The sequence below is a fragment of the Helianthus annuus genome, chromosome 10 (assembly GCF_002127325.2).
Source record: "Helianthus annuus cultivar XRQ/B chromosome 10, HanXRQr2.0-SUNRISE, whole genome shotgun sequence".
NCBI lineage: Eukaryota > Viridiplantae > Streptophyta > Magnoliopsida > Asterales > Asteraceae > Helianthus > Helianthus annuus.
The window spans coordinates 22070298-22085456 of NC_035442.2; the positions used below are offsets into that span (position 1 = coordinate 22070298).

The 15159-nt window shown below is 34.8% G+C and overlaps 1 protein-coding gene and 1 long non-coding RNA gene across 6 annotated transcripts; one reads left to right on the top strand and one right to left on the bottom strand.

Moving 5' to 3' along the window:
* Positions 1-3368: 3368 nt before the first annotated feature.
* LOC110884177 (probable indole-3-pyruvate monooxygenase YUCCA10) lies at positions 3369-6103 on the bottom strand. The gene is made up of 4 exons (XM_022131863.2): positions 5460-6103; positions 4300-4533; positions 4079-4207; positions 3369-3675 (listed from the first exon to the last, which is right to left on the bottom strand). Exons 1-4 carry the CDS (start codon positions 6078-6080, stop codon positions 3511-3513), a joined length of 1149 nt encoding a protein of 382 aa, XP_021987555.1. The 5' UTR covers positions 6081-6103; the 3' UTR covers positions 3369-3510.
* Positions 6104-7984: 1881 nt separating this feature from the next.
* Positions 7985-10416, top strand: LOC110884176. Of its 5 annotated transcripts, XR_002560967.2 has the most exons (8): positions 7986-8385; positions 8460-8532; positions 8613-8669; positions 8746-8920; positions 8997-9083; positions 9243-9306; positions 9624-9686; positions 10204-10416. It is a non-coding gene; the product is annotated as an uncharacterized LOC110884176 (long non-coding RNA). The 5 variants fall into 5 exon arrangements; XR_004868793.1 differs by having other exon boundaries at positions 7985-8385; positions 8613-8938; XR_004868794.1 differs by having other exon boundaries at positions 7985-8385; positions 8613-8938; positions 9006-9083.
* The last annotated feature ends 4743 nt before the right edge of the window (positions 10417-15159 follow it).

Genomic DNA, 15159 nt, shown 5'->3' on the forward strand with positions numbered 1-15159 from the left:
AACATACTTCAAACTTCTTCTCTCTCACACACTTGTATGTGTGTTCTTGGTGTTATAGATGAACATGATGAAGATTATTGTTTCTCTCTCTAAAACAAAAAATTCATCTCTCTAAAAACATTCATCCTGTCCTCGTTCTCTCTCTAAAACAACAATCTTCAAACATTTTCTCTTTCACACGATGTAGATCTGAACTTGAAGATCGAAAGTTGTGTTTGGTGTTCATCATGATCTTGATTGAAGAGAGAGGAGAGAGGAGAGAAGAGAGAGATAAGATGTGTGTGTAAGAGAAATAAAGTTGATGTGAGTGAGAGAAAAGTCAGATTTTTAATCCCTTAAATGCCCTTCTCCTTTACCTTTTTTCTAATTTATGGTTTTATTTAAATGTAAAGGACACCAAAAAAAGCTCAACCATTGATCTACTTGGATGAAACAAAATCAATGGATGAGGTTGGGTTTCCAAGGTTTTTTAAAAAAGATGGGGTTTTTCATATAACCCACCCCTATATATATATATATAGAGAGAGAGAGAGAGAGAGAGTTTTTTCTTGTGCAAGTGACTTTTGATCAAAACCGTCATAAAGCTACCAAATTAAATCAACGATCACGCTTTTTAAGCACATCATTTCCCCATCATACCAAAATCACAATATTATACATGGCCGGCCCTGGGGGTGGGCGGGGAGGACCACCGGCCAAAGTCTGATATTTCGAACGACACTTTATTTTATGAATAAACCCGATATGTATATGTAAAATATATTTTTAATAGGGTATACTCATACAAACACCAACATAGGCCTACTTACAAAACTATTCTTATGGTTTAGATTAGTTATTAGCTCATTAACATTAGGTTTAGACCTTTAGTGAGCCCAATACCCAATTTCGTTAAAGCGTAAAACACGTTTTTTCGAGCTCGAACAGGGTACATGAATTCTCAGTGCCGGTCATACATTAGGTTTCAAGTTATCTTTAGCCTATATATAGAGTTTCCCCTTAGAATATTATTGTACAAATGACTTTTGATCAAAACCGTCATAAAGCTTCCAAATTAAATCAACGGTCACACTTTTTTTAAGCACATCATTTCCCCATCATACCAAAATCACAATATTATACATTAGGTTTCAAGTTATCTTTAGCCTATATATAGAGTTTCCCCTTAGAATATTATTGTGCAAGTGACTTTTGATCAAAACCACCATAAAGCTTCAAAGTTAAATCAACGGTCCCCTTAGAATAATCTTGTGCAAGTGATTTTTGATCAAACCGCCATAAAGCTTTCAAGTTAAATCAACGGCCAGACTTTTTAAGCACATCATTTCCCCCATCATACCAAAATCACAATATTATGCATTACAAAGAAAACACCACAAATCAACAACTGAAAGCTGAAAACGATGTAAAAGGGGAAATGCCATATCTTAAAAAAAAAAAAAAAACCAAGTAAATAAAAGAGTTAACTGCCATTTTCGTCCCTGTTGTTTGGTCATTTTGGCCATTTCAGTCCATTTTTCAAAAATGCGCCATTTTCCTCCCCGGCGTTCCGAAAATGTGCCATTTCAGTCCAAAAATCATAACTCAGTTAAGTCGGTTACTAAATAAGGACTGATTGTGTAAATTTGTAACATAAAGGACTGATTGTGTAAATTTGTAACACCACCACCACTAGCCCTGCCACCACCACCACCACCACCGCCACTACCACCACCACTCCGCTGCCACCGCCACCACCACCACAGCCACCACAGCCACCACAGCCGCTGCCACCACCACCACCACCACCACCACCACAGCCACCGCCACCACTCCGATCTGCCACCACAGCCACTGCCACCACCACCACTCCGATCTGCCACCGTATCAGAAACACGAAAAAAAAGTAAAAGAAACGAAGATCGAGAAAAACTTACCTCAAGTGTAATAGTATGATCGGAAACATCAACAGGCTTGGCGCGAAAGATGGTGGCGATGTCCAGTACATCCCTTTGAGCAGCAGCATTTGCGGCAACTTTGATCAGCTTTAATTCGCGTTCCGAAAATGGTAAGTAGGTGATATCTTTGACCTGCGTATTTCACTTCATTAGATCACAAGTTTTCCATACTAACAAAACGATATCGGTCGGTTTTGTAGAATAAGTTACCTCGTGAACATCCACCAATTTGTCGAACTGCTGAACCAACTTGCTGATAGAACATCCATTTTGGTCCTTAATTTTAGTATTCCTTTTTATTTGGTAATTTCGAAAAAAAATTGGCAACCCTGCCAAATTCAGAACATCCATATAAATGGCCATTGGCTCCTCTTTTATTCATTCATTCAGTTTTTAATCCAACTTTTTTGAGAAAGCATTCTCGATTATTTTGTGCTTGTGCTCTGCATCACTAACCATGTATTTATATTTTATACTAGTTACAACAACTAGCAACTAACAAGTAACAACCTTCTGACAAACTCAACTAACACTAACTACCATGTCCTTTATCAGTTTACCATAAGATAACTCAAAGAGTACTCTAACTCAAATTAATTACAAACTGATAAACAAAAACTGTTGATAACAACAATTAACTAATTAATTAACTTATTAATCAACAAAGAGGAGTATTACTTGGAAGCTCCATTAAACGTACGAACAGGTGGCAATGTCGCCGGAGATCTGTCGCCGGCGTCGGAGACCGAACATTCACTACTTTCAGACTATAACGAGCTGCGCATTTTCGATTTGATAGTTTCAGATTTGTGAGTGGTGCAGCGACTAGTTCCGGTTTGCATAGGTTATTGTAGGTTATCGACGTTTCCGCCGCCGTGGAGAGAGAGCATACGGTGGCTGTTTTCATGATTGCGGTGGCAGATCGGAGTGGTGGTGGTGGCAGTGGCTGTGGTGGCAGATTGGAGTGGTGGTGGTGGTGGTGGTGGCAACGGCTGTGGTGGCTGTGGCGGCAGTAGCTGTGGTGGCTGTGGTGGTGGTGGTGGTGGTGGCAGCGGAGTGGTGGTGGTGGTGGCAGCAGAGTGGTGGTGGTGGCAGGGCTAGTGGTGGTGGTGTTACAAATTTACACAATCAGTCTTTTATGTTACAAATTTACACAATCAGTCCTTATTTACTAACCGACTTAACTGCGTTATGATTTTTGGACTGAAATGACACCTTTCCAGAACGTCGGGGAGGAAAATGGCGCATTTTTGAAAAATGGACTGAAATGACCAAAGTAGCCAAACCACAGGGACGAAAATGACAGTTAACTCTAAATAAAAAGTAAAAACAACATAATTTTCATTTTCATTTTCATTTTCATTATTCTAACAAGTAAATAAAAAGTAAAAACAACATAATTTTCATTTTCATTATTCTAACAAGTAAATAAAAAGTAAAAACAACATAATTTTCATTTTCATTATTCTATCTATAATAACAGCACTCATAAATCTTTCTAAACAGAACTCAATCATAATACACTATTAAACTCTTTTAACATTTTAATCAAATTTGGTGATTTACTTTTATATTATATCAGCTTGAAAATGTGTTGGGCTATGTTTTCAGCATCCATGGCAGCTCCATACAGGCCTCTTCTGGCAAGCCCAGCACAGTAAAGCCCATTTTCTCCTTTCCAATGATTTGGATACATTGGCTTTGGTAATCCATCTTTGTTTAATAGACAATCACCTCCCTGTATGTTTATAACAAAACGTACTTATATTACATTACATGTAATATACCATGTTATTAAAAGAAATTATTATATATATAATTGGGAATCGTTAGCTACAGCGAAAACTATATTGACATGTAGGTGATTCATAAACACGATCATATCCATCCATGTAGAATGTGATGTCATCTCATAAATTCATACATATTTTACATGAATAATCTAAATTAATAATGTAGTAATTTTCATGACTTTTGTATTTATTTAATTAATTTCGTTAGGTAAAATGCTTATTTTATAATTAAAATGAATAATAAATAGAAATTAATTTTTGTGAAGTCATATGGGTTTAGTATTGGTGTTGTGGGTACATTTACTAAAAGTCTACGAGATCCAACTACGACTAATAAACAAAGCTAACCTGTAGCCACAAATGAGTTGTTCTTTTAAAACCAGTCGCAAAGAGAATCACATCAAACTGATAACATTTTCCATTTTCGAAAACAACTTCATATCCTCCGCCTTGAATACTTTTTAACGCCGGCAAAACCTAGTTACATGTATAAAAATTATCAACAATCACGTTTTTATTTAACAGACACATATAACAAGTATTGTGACGATTGAGAACATTGATCATACTTGTATCTCGCCAGACTTGATCTTTTCAGTTGTACCCATATCGACGATCGGATACTTGCCACTTCTTACCTTACCCGCGAATGGACCTTCTTTGGGCCTTTGAATCTTGTACCTAGTTAGATCTCCATACATTAGCTTGTTAACCAGCACCAAGAACGAATCCACCAAATGCAGTGGCATAATCTTTAGTAGCATCAATCCAAGATTTACCGACCATCTTGAAACTATATGAACCTAAGTTACAAACATATACAACATAAATCATTAATCATTATTGTATAATATATTCATATTGAAAATGGTTATTTGGTTTTTATCAAGTACGTGTTGGAAATCAGGTCTTCTTTAATATAATCAAGCAGTTGATTTAACAAGGAGAAAAACTCTTTGATTAAAATTAAAAGTACCCGATTTCCAACAATCGGTATCAGAGCCGGGTTATATTATGTTCGTTCATCATACCAGAACCCAAACAACACGATTGTAATTATGGTATTACACATATGTAATTTTGCTATTACATATATGTGGTTTTATCAATACGAAAAACACATAAAGAACACGAACATAATTATTTTATCACACATAAGTAATTTTGTTCTTACTCACATATATAATTATGTTATTACAATTATGTAATAATATCACATAATTATAATTTGTTTTGAGTTATGTATATCTATTATATATACACACACTTAATTCTAAAACAGGTCTATAATTTCTATTATTACATATATTCAATTCGGTCTTGTGTAATATAATTCTATTATTACAATATATGCAATTCTAAAATGGTTTTGTTATTTCTAATATTAGATATACATGCAATTATATTATGTTATTAATTAAAGGTAGTTGAGTGTTAAACTATTCTAAATATATTTTTGGAGTAAATGATAAGTGTTTAAAAATAGCATGATGATGTGATGGTTGAACTTTGTATGATTCGATGCAAGGAGAAAGTCACACAATTAAAAAATTTAGATGTTCATATATAGATATATAATGGCCGACCCATATTTATTTTCTAAGTGTGGTGTTTGATCACTTAACCTTAAAGGGTGATCGAAATTTTTGTCTAAAAGACACACTAATTTTTTTTTACAGGGCATGACTGTAGCTTACAGCTGTCACGCCAATGTTAATTAAAAACTTACCGGACTTCTAACAACAATGGAGGTCTTCGCACCATAATTCGACAAATCAAGCGCAATTTCCATGCCAGAATTACCAGCTCCGACGACCAAAACCTTCTTGTTCTCATACCCTTTGCCGGATTTATATTGGGTCGAATGAATAACTTCACCTTTAAACTCACTCAACCCATCAACCTCCGGTATAAACACATCACTAGTTTCTCCAGTAGCCACCACCAAAAACCTCCCTTCATATCTTTTCACCCCACCACCAACAACCTCAGCCTCCACCTTCCATTTCTCCTCATCTTCTTCATACTTTGCAAACTTCACGCGGTTGCAAAACCTCGGGTTAATCTTGAAATGAGCCGCGTAATCGTCTAAGTATTTCAAGAAGTCAGCTTTTGGAACATAGGTTGGAAAACTGGCTGGAAAAGGAAGGTGAGGAAGTTGACAAAAGTTTTTGGCTAAGTGGAGGTGAAGCCGGTTGTATGATTTTTTGTTGAATAATGAGGCTATACAATCTTCTCGTTCGAGTATTATGTATGGGATTGATTGTTGATGGAGGCATGCTGCGGTAGCAAGCCCCGATGGGCCGGCTCCGACGATGATCACCGTTGTTTGTTCTACTCCGGTAGCCATTTGCGGTGAAGTGTATGTGTTATATGTGTGTATCTTGTAATTGTAGCAAGGTGGTGTATATGAGTATATATACTACACGCCACCGGCCTGTATGGAGTAGAAGGAACGGCTTTTTTTAATAATAATAATAATAATAATAATAATAATAATAATAATAATTATTATTATTATTATTATTATTATTATTATTATTATTATTATTATTATTATTATTATTATTATTATTATTATTATTATTATTATTATTATTATTATTATTATTATTATTATTATTATTATCAGAGACGTCTCTGAGAATTCACGTACCCTGCAAGTGAGCTAAATTCTAAACCATAAAAAATAATTTGTAAATGAGTTTATATTGGAATTGGTATGTATTTACTATTTAAAAATAATAACATATATATATATATCGATTTTTTTTTTTAAATTGTGTGTCCCTCAAAATCACGAGTATTGTGCGGAGGTTCTCGCCGCACACCATAATAATAATTATAATAATAATAATAATAGTAATAATAGTAATAATAGTAATAATAATAATAATATTAATTATTATTATTATTATTATTATTATTATTATTATTATTATTATTATTATTATTATTATTATTATATACACCATCATAGCCGCCACTTATTATTATTATTATTAAAGTTTTGTTGTTATTATTAAATTCTGTTTTCTAAAAGTTATTATTCTCTCCAATATTGCATGTTAAGTCAATGGTTTTAGTTGTTAGAATTATATTGTTAAAGTATTATTATTATTATTATTATTATTATTATTATTATTATTATTATTATTATTATTATATGTACGGTAATGTAGTTGTTAATTTAAAGTTGGTACCAAGTCGAATGTATAATGTTGAAAAAAATATGTATGTTGTTTAATGCATGTTTTCTCTTCTTCTTTTTTTTCTTTTTGGGCCAAACGAAAGTATTATATTAACTCTTTGGAGAATGATGACCGACATGGTTTGAAATGGACCATCGGCTTGAAATTCTCGTTTGAATAGGTAGAATTTGAATTTTCACGACCTTTGTTTTATTTAGAAAAAGTATTGTATACAACTATCGCGTACGTTTAGTTATACTAATTTAAGCGTATTGAACTTATACTTATTTAAGTGTATTAGTGTACTTAACTTGTGCCAAACAAAAAAAAAAAAAAAAAATCATAAACATTTGATTTTGTTATTAGCTTTTGGTTATTTCAATAAGAGGTAAAAGCGGTTATTTTAATTTGGTTAACCATTAGTTTATACGTTAGTTGTTAACTTATGTTAACATTGTAACATGGTCTAAAAATGATGTACTATTCTAAACAAAATTGTCTCGAAAGCAGGCATGGGTCAAGAGGCCAACACCCTTTAAGGTTGAGAATTACCCAATTATCGAAGGGAAATCAAGTTAAAACCCAAAATAATGACTTAACGGTTCAATTTTGTTTTTTAATTAAAAAGTTACAGTTCGCTTTTGATTATCCTTCGTTTCAGAATCAAACCGACCCGTATCAAATTTGTTTGAACCTTTGTTATCAGCTTTATAACCTATTTTTTTACCGAAAGATAAAACCTGAAAAATAAAGTCATAATTTACCCAAAAGAATATCGACACGTTTTATACATCGATCAAAAACCATAAAAACAAATATTGTGAACGGTTCCGATAGGACCGATACCGGTATCGATGTTGTTCGACCGGATTTATAAAAGATGATAAAATATGCGTAAAATTAATTAAAATAAAAAATTAAAAATATAATTTTTTTAATGTTCACTCCCACGCTAAATGCTATATATACACTATACGTGTAATAATTTAATTATTGTTTCCAGTTTTTTATATCTAATCTATTATATATAATAAACGAATAAAATTTGGGACACGTGTCGCAATATTAGGGCCTCCTAGATTCAGTTTTGGCGGGAAAATCCTGGGTCGCTTTTCAATGACGCGGGATCCGAATCCATTTTATTGACCCGACTTTTTGTAAAGTGGATCCTTTATATACTATTTTCTCATAAACTCATCATCCTCTCCATCCTATAGCAAACCCTAGACGCCACATCCTCTCTCAGAATCTATCTCTACATCTTCATCTTTCCCAATCAATCTTGGTGTTACTAGATGGTTTTGTTGTGGAAGCCCCGTAAATCCTAACCCGATCCAACCAACAATCCGAATCCATATATAAAGCCCTTTTATTTTCTTGATCTGAGACAAAACCCTAATCTCCTACATCTTCTTGGTTGCTTCATCTAGATATTCACACCGATCATCCTCTTCAATCGTACAGGTAACCCTAGATTCATATCTCTTTAAAACGCTTGAGATTTGTGTAATGAAATTTCTCTGTTATATCTTATTTAGGCAAATTGCGATGGCATTTGATGGTCGCTTTCTTGTTCGCGCGTGGGTTCTGAATCTGGAAAGTTCGTTGCAGGTGATATTTATGAAGATTGAAGATCCTGCTTTGTTTTTTCATTAATCGTGAATTTTAAAATTGATGCTTATTTTGTTTAGGATTGAAGATCCTTCATTTTCTGCATTTACTGGGTTTGAAGATTTATCTCTTCGCAGGTGTGTTGTTGATTGTTGGTTTTACTAGAATTGCGAATTAAATCTCTGATTGTTTGTATTTTTCTTTACGGATAAGTTACCTTTTGGGTATCATTGCTGTTGTTGTTCGGTCTTTGTGGTATTCTGTGGGTTATAACAGAGATAACGGCTAGGGTTTGTCATGGTGGTGGTGTCGGCTACAGTAGAGGACAGGAAAAGCTTTCTTTTATGTGTGTGTGTTTTAGGAGAGATCTTGACAGCCAAAGCAGACTGTATGTAATATCATAATGGTAAATTAATTGAATTGTTTCAACTTATTAGATTACTTTTAATATTACTTCTGTTTAGTTTTCTCAGGGGTTATCTTTCATGTCTACATGCACAATAGAGGAGGTTTCTTTCAGTTGCGATGTTGTTCGATTTTTTCAATTATATGTAAGCAATTTTTATAACTCTATTCTTTTATTCTTTCCTTTGGGTGACCATGAGAACCCGTTAAAGAAAACTAATGCCCCACACAAGTACTCCATTGTTGCATCAAGCAACTTTTTAATATCAATGTGAAATATTATATTGTTTTGCATTTGTTTTTAGGTCTACAAGAGACGTGAAATGTATGCTCTGATGGTGAAAAGAGCTGAAACAAATGGATTCAAAGGTATTATTCTTACTGCTGACAATCCTAAACTTGGCCGTAGGGAAGCCGACATAAAAAACAAGTAAAAATCATCCTAAAAACAATGATCTTTCCCCCATTTTTTCAGTTTTATTATATTTTTTTCTAGAAATATATATAATCTCCTTTATTATGCGACTTTGTAACATTTTTACTCAGAATGATTGCGCCCCAGCTGAAGAATTTTGAAGGTCTTGTGTTAACTAAAGTTGATGATGCAAGTGAAATAACCATAATTTTGTTTGGTTTTTATGGAGTTCCTTCATTAATTATAACAATTAATTATATGTCTTTTGCAGAATGTGGGTTCAAATCTTGAAGCTTCTGCATCCAGGAACTTTAATTCTTCTTTATCTTGGAAGGTAACGAAAGGAACCATATAATTTCAATCTATGAGGTCTGTAAATAATAGATTATTTCACTAGAAGCAATTACAGCTCATATGTTTTGCAGAACATTGCTTGGTTAATGTCCATTACTATGTGATATAAACAATACCTCATAATAAATTATGTTAATATGAGATATAACATTTCAGTTTTGTTGGTCTTTAGAAAAAAGAAGCCTCATAATTTTGAAAGATGGCCATCAGACTAAACATGTTTAGGTTTATTTTGGACTACATAACAACGAACCAATTTCTTTCAAGAGTTTTAGAAGTGTCAAAATATTCAATATTTAGAGAAAAAAAATGCATTAAACTCTTAATTGCTGGTAAACTAAAAAGGAAGGGTTGTTAAAGACTCTTAAGGTAGTAAAGAATCTATCTGTCAACTAACCAAATGAATCTTACATCATAATTATTCTCTGTATTTGATATTGAATTCATTATTTTACTTTTGATATTTGCTAATTTCTTTGTATATTGTCATGTTACAGTGGTTGGTGAAAAGATTTAATATGATACAATTGATATAGCAGCATGTGAAAGTGCCTTCAAGCAACTTCTCATAGACGATAACACCAGAATATGTCAACATTTAGCAATTGTTGTTAATAGGGTGTATATGGGACCAAATGGATCAATACTTTGTTAATTAGAAGTCTATAGTTTTGTTTAGGTTTATTCCTGTTACTTTTTCCCTTGCATAAGTGTTTCCTTCCTCAAGCATATTGTTTAGATATATACATACAACCCATCAGGGGAGTTAACTAAAGATAGGTATTCAGGTTCGAATATTAATAATAAATGGTTTTGGGTTCCTCGGGTTCTTTCTTTTTAGGAATGTGAAGATGGGTATTTAGGTTCGGGTATTAATAATAATTAGGTTTAGGTTCCTCGAGTTCCTTCTTACTGGTTCAAGTAGCATAGGGGTGCACCCACATGTAAAGAAAAGGAGAGAGCCGCCCCAAGAAAAAAATAGTGTTATTTAACGGCAAAAGTCTTGATCGTCTTCACAATAATTAAAATCTTGGGTCCGTCTTTGGTACCGCATAGCAGTATAGTATGGACACCGAAGTTTAATTTATTTATTTAAACACTTAATAACGTTTGAAAACATGTCTTTTCATTTTATTCAACGACATAATTCGATTAATATAAATTAATTTTACCTGCCCGGGAAGCAGTCCAATTTTGACATTATTATTTGACGTTTATCTACTTTTGAATCCACGACCCGAATCCGCGAAACCTCTATGCTTATAGAATGCTCAAAAAACAAGGTATGCACTTTGTGATTAACTTATCTAATACGTCACATTATTTAAGTTATTTAAAGTATACACTTTGAGTATTTAAAATTAAATTTGCTGCCCGGGAAGCAATCCTGGGTGATAACATAGTATATAATAAATGAAAATAAGTGTGGGGCACGTGTCATGTTTTTAGAGCATCTAGATTTGGTTTTTGATGAGAAACTAACAGGACATTATTTTAAGAAAGTAATTGCAGACTGAATCTTTTCAAATTTAAAAGTCGTCAATTTTTACAACAATTTGTTTTTTAATTTTTGTTTACAATTACAATAATTTCCTTTTTTAATTTTGTTTACAACTTTTATGTATATGATTTTTTTATTTATCGTATAATTCATTTTTATCTTTGAAATTTAGATTGTGTCCAAATTTTTTAATCAATTTCACAATTGTACCTTCCTTTATTCATATACAATCAATTACACTTTAATTAAGCAATATGTCTATATAATAGATTCAAATTAAAACCAAAATTGTTAATCGAAATATTTAGTTTCCTTGTAGATGTAGTTGGAAGAATAATATGAGGCGAAAGAGTAGCTGAAAAACATTTATTTAAACATATATTTATATATTAGTGCTGTTTGAATATCGGAACTGATAAAAGAAATAGAAGTGTTTGTGAGTTCTCTGTGACTGAATAGAACTTTTTAGTTGGTTCGATAGTTGTTGTTTGATTGCAACAGTGTTAGTAAAGAACTTGCAGGTGTTTTCAATATTCCAAATCTGTTTGAAGGTGTCTAATCACATTTACGCGGATCTGTGTTTGATTATTAGCATGGATTTGTTATTTGTGGATCTGATTCAGTTGGTTCGCACAAATCAAGAGGGCTTTATAAATAGGTCAGTTTTCGGCAAATAACTTAAGTTGTGATCGTTGATCTTGAAATTTGGATAACGTGTTTATGTTGTAATTGGCTGATGAGTTTTTATGTACTCTTGCAGTTTCAGTTACAACTGGGTAAAGATTGCATTGCCTTTCATCCTTCATGGTAGACTTGCATTAATTCGAGGTATTTCTATAATTTTACTTACTTAGCAGTGTTCTAAATCTTTTGAATAAAATAGTTTAGGAGGTTTACAATATGCATTCAAAATACACTTTAGGTGAATCTGACCTATTTGACACTTTCAACCCTTTTGACCTGGTAAAGATAGAAATAGAACATACTCGAATCGGTTCAAAAGTAAACGAGTCAAAATTTCCATAAGTAGTTTAATATGAATGATTTGGTTTGTGATTATGTAGGTAAACGGGAGTGGATAGTATGTTGGTGTTGCTGAAATGATGGGGCTTGATTTCTTATACAACCATGTAACACAAGCCACCACCATAATATTGCACCTCAATTCTCATTAAGGTAACCTATTTTTCTCTGATTCGTTTTTTAAGCTTTGTAAAATGTAGACTTACCATTCCCTTCTTCATGGATAAGGCATTTCCTATAATCGAGATTGTAACACCCCCAAAATCCCACCTGCGGAAATCCCGCGGGGCGTGTTACACATCAGAGTTCGAGCCACCAATCACATTGAACCAATGGTAAGTACTTAAATAAAACATAATGTCAATTCCCAAAATGTTGTGTAGCGGAAGCATGTAATAAATCGTTTAACAATTGTTTCATAATAATACTTAAAACCAATGTATCAAATGTAAGTTAATCCAAGAGCCTCGATCCATGACCACTCCAGCCCTCCCAGATAGCAAGTCCATGCTCCAAACGTTAATGACCTACAAGCATGCAAACAAGCGTGTCAGACTACGCTGGTGAGTTCAAGGTTTTGTTAACGTGTTTTGTTACCAGATGTATGTTAATGCGATTCAATGTTGCGTTACGATGTTGCTCATGCTAGATACCCTAGGGAGTGTGCCCATATGTATCCGGGGGGTGTGCCCATTAACAACCCCAATGCTCCTAACCGAGCATTGGTAATGATCGATCCCATGTACAATAACCAAGACCCAAGTTAATTGTTTACCCAGAGTTTCCCTTCCAAATGTTTACCAGTTGTCCCAAACCACCGGGACGCATGCTAGAGAAATGCAATGAACTCACCTGGGGTTGCTCGGTATGATACACGAAAAGGTCTAGTTAAGCTACAATGTGATCAACCACGTCCTAGCATGTTTATCATACAAGTCAGGTTTGTATTCAAGTATTGCACGTATGTTCTACACGTATCGTAACAAGTTGTGTACAAGTATTGACCATTGCATTCACGTATAAGCATAGCAGTTCACAGTAACCTCACATAAACAAAGTCCAATATGCGGCCCAATCAACTGGGCTCGTAACAGTGTGCAAGTCCAACAGTGTGTATGTGTATGTGGTCTCGAGTCGAGACCAGAGATCTCGAGTCGAGACTAGACGGTCTCGGGTTGTACTGGTTTCACAATCTCGAGTCGCAACAGGGTAGTCTCGGGTCATCATGTTCTAGCCGAGACCACACGGTCTCGAGTCGCAACCGGACCCGCAACCGTGGTCTCGGTTTGTGCTGTTTTGTGTTGGTGTGTTGGTCTCGAGTCGAGACATTGAGTTCTCGACTCGCAATCCATGCTGTAACTGATTGCCTTTGTTGCCGTATATGATTTCCGTGATATCAGCTAACATCTTTGGCAGTTTCACCAATCAGATCAAACACAATTATTTCAATAGTCAAACACTCATATCATCATCATCAAGAACAATAATCCATCAGTCAAACAAACATGCAATCGGATTATCGAACCAGCCGATTCTAACTATCATGCACCCTAGCTTACGTGTAAATTACATATGTTAACAGGTTTTCAATCCGATCAAGTTCTATAACCATTATCCGATTCACAGGAACATGATCATGAAATTCCGTATTGTTTATCATACATGCAACCGATTTCAACTTAGTTATACAATCCGATTCATCTAAGCATCATCACATAATATCATTCAATCATCTAATCATGCATAACATCGACAATAACAAACACTAACCGGTTAGAAGGAAACTCAAACCGAACAAGGAGATAATCTTCGAGAGATGGGAGGTGATTGCCGTCGAGTTTGAGAGAGAGAATGAGAGAAAACTAGGGTTTGCAACTTGTGTGTGTTTTCTTGATTGTGAATTGTGAGAAGTAAAACCCCAAAGGTGTGTATACGTGTGGACATGTATTCGGACTAGAGAGGTGGGCCGAGCCCACTTGGGTTGCCTAATGGTTTCGGTTACAACAATACGGCCCAACGGCCTTGTGCGATCAGGGAATGGTTGTGCGATTCGGTTCACTTAACACAAGCAGTTAATACACAAAGCATACAATCATACATTCAATAATCATAAAGGTTCATGTAAGCACGTAACGTTACACAAAGTGGGTTCGAAATACGAGTTGTCACAGTATCCCCAACTAAAAAGAAATTTCGTCCCGAAATTTGGTACGCACTCACTGAGAAAGCTAGGTAAGTTAAAGCAGCTAGGTAAGTTATATCGTTTGCTGGTTTTCCTGGGGTGTCACATCCTCCCCAACTTGAATGGGAATTTCGTCCCGAAATTCACTAGTTGCATCAACACTAGGTTCGCTAAGTTTTGACTGGTCTTTGGGGAACAGATGTGGATACTTAAGTTTCATCTGGTCCTCGCGTTCCCACGTGAACTCTGGACCACGTCTTGAGTTCCAACGAACTCTCACAATTGGTATACGGCTGTGTTTACGAACTTTAACTTCCCGATCCATAATCTCAATTGGTTCTTCGACAAACTGCAATTTGTCATCTATCTTTAGCTCTTGAAATGGTACCACTAGTGTTTCATCAACCAAGCACTTCTTTAGCTGCGATACGTGAAATACATCATGGACATTACCCAACTCAGCCGGTAATTCCAACCTGTAGGCCACCTTTCCAATCCGTTCTAAAATTTTGAATGGTCCTACATAACGAGGGTTTAGTTTGCCGCGTTTCCCAAAACGCACCACACCCTTCCAGGGTGAAACCTTTAACATAACGCGGTCATTAACTTCAAATTCCAGCGGTTTACTACGCTTGTCAGCGTAGCTTTTCTGGCGGTCGCGAGCTGCGGCCATACGGTTTCGGATTTGCACAATGCTTTCTGATGCCTCAAGCACAAACTCAGGGCCTGTGATCTGACTATCACCCA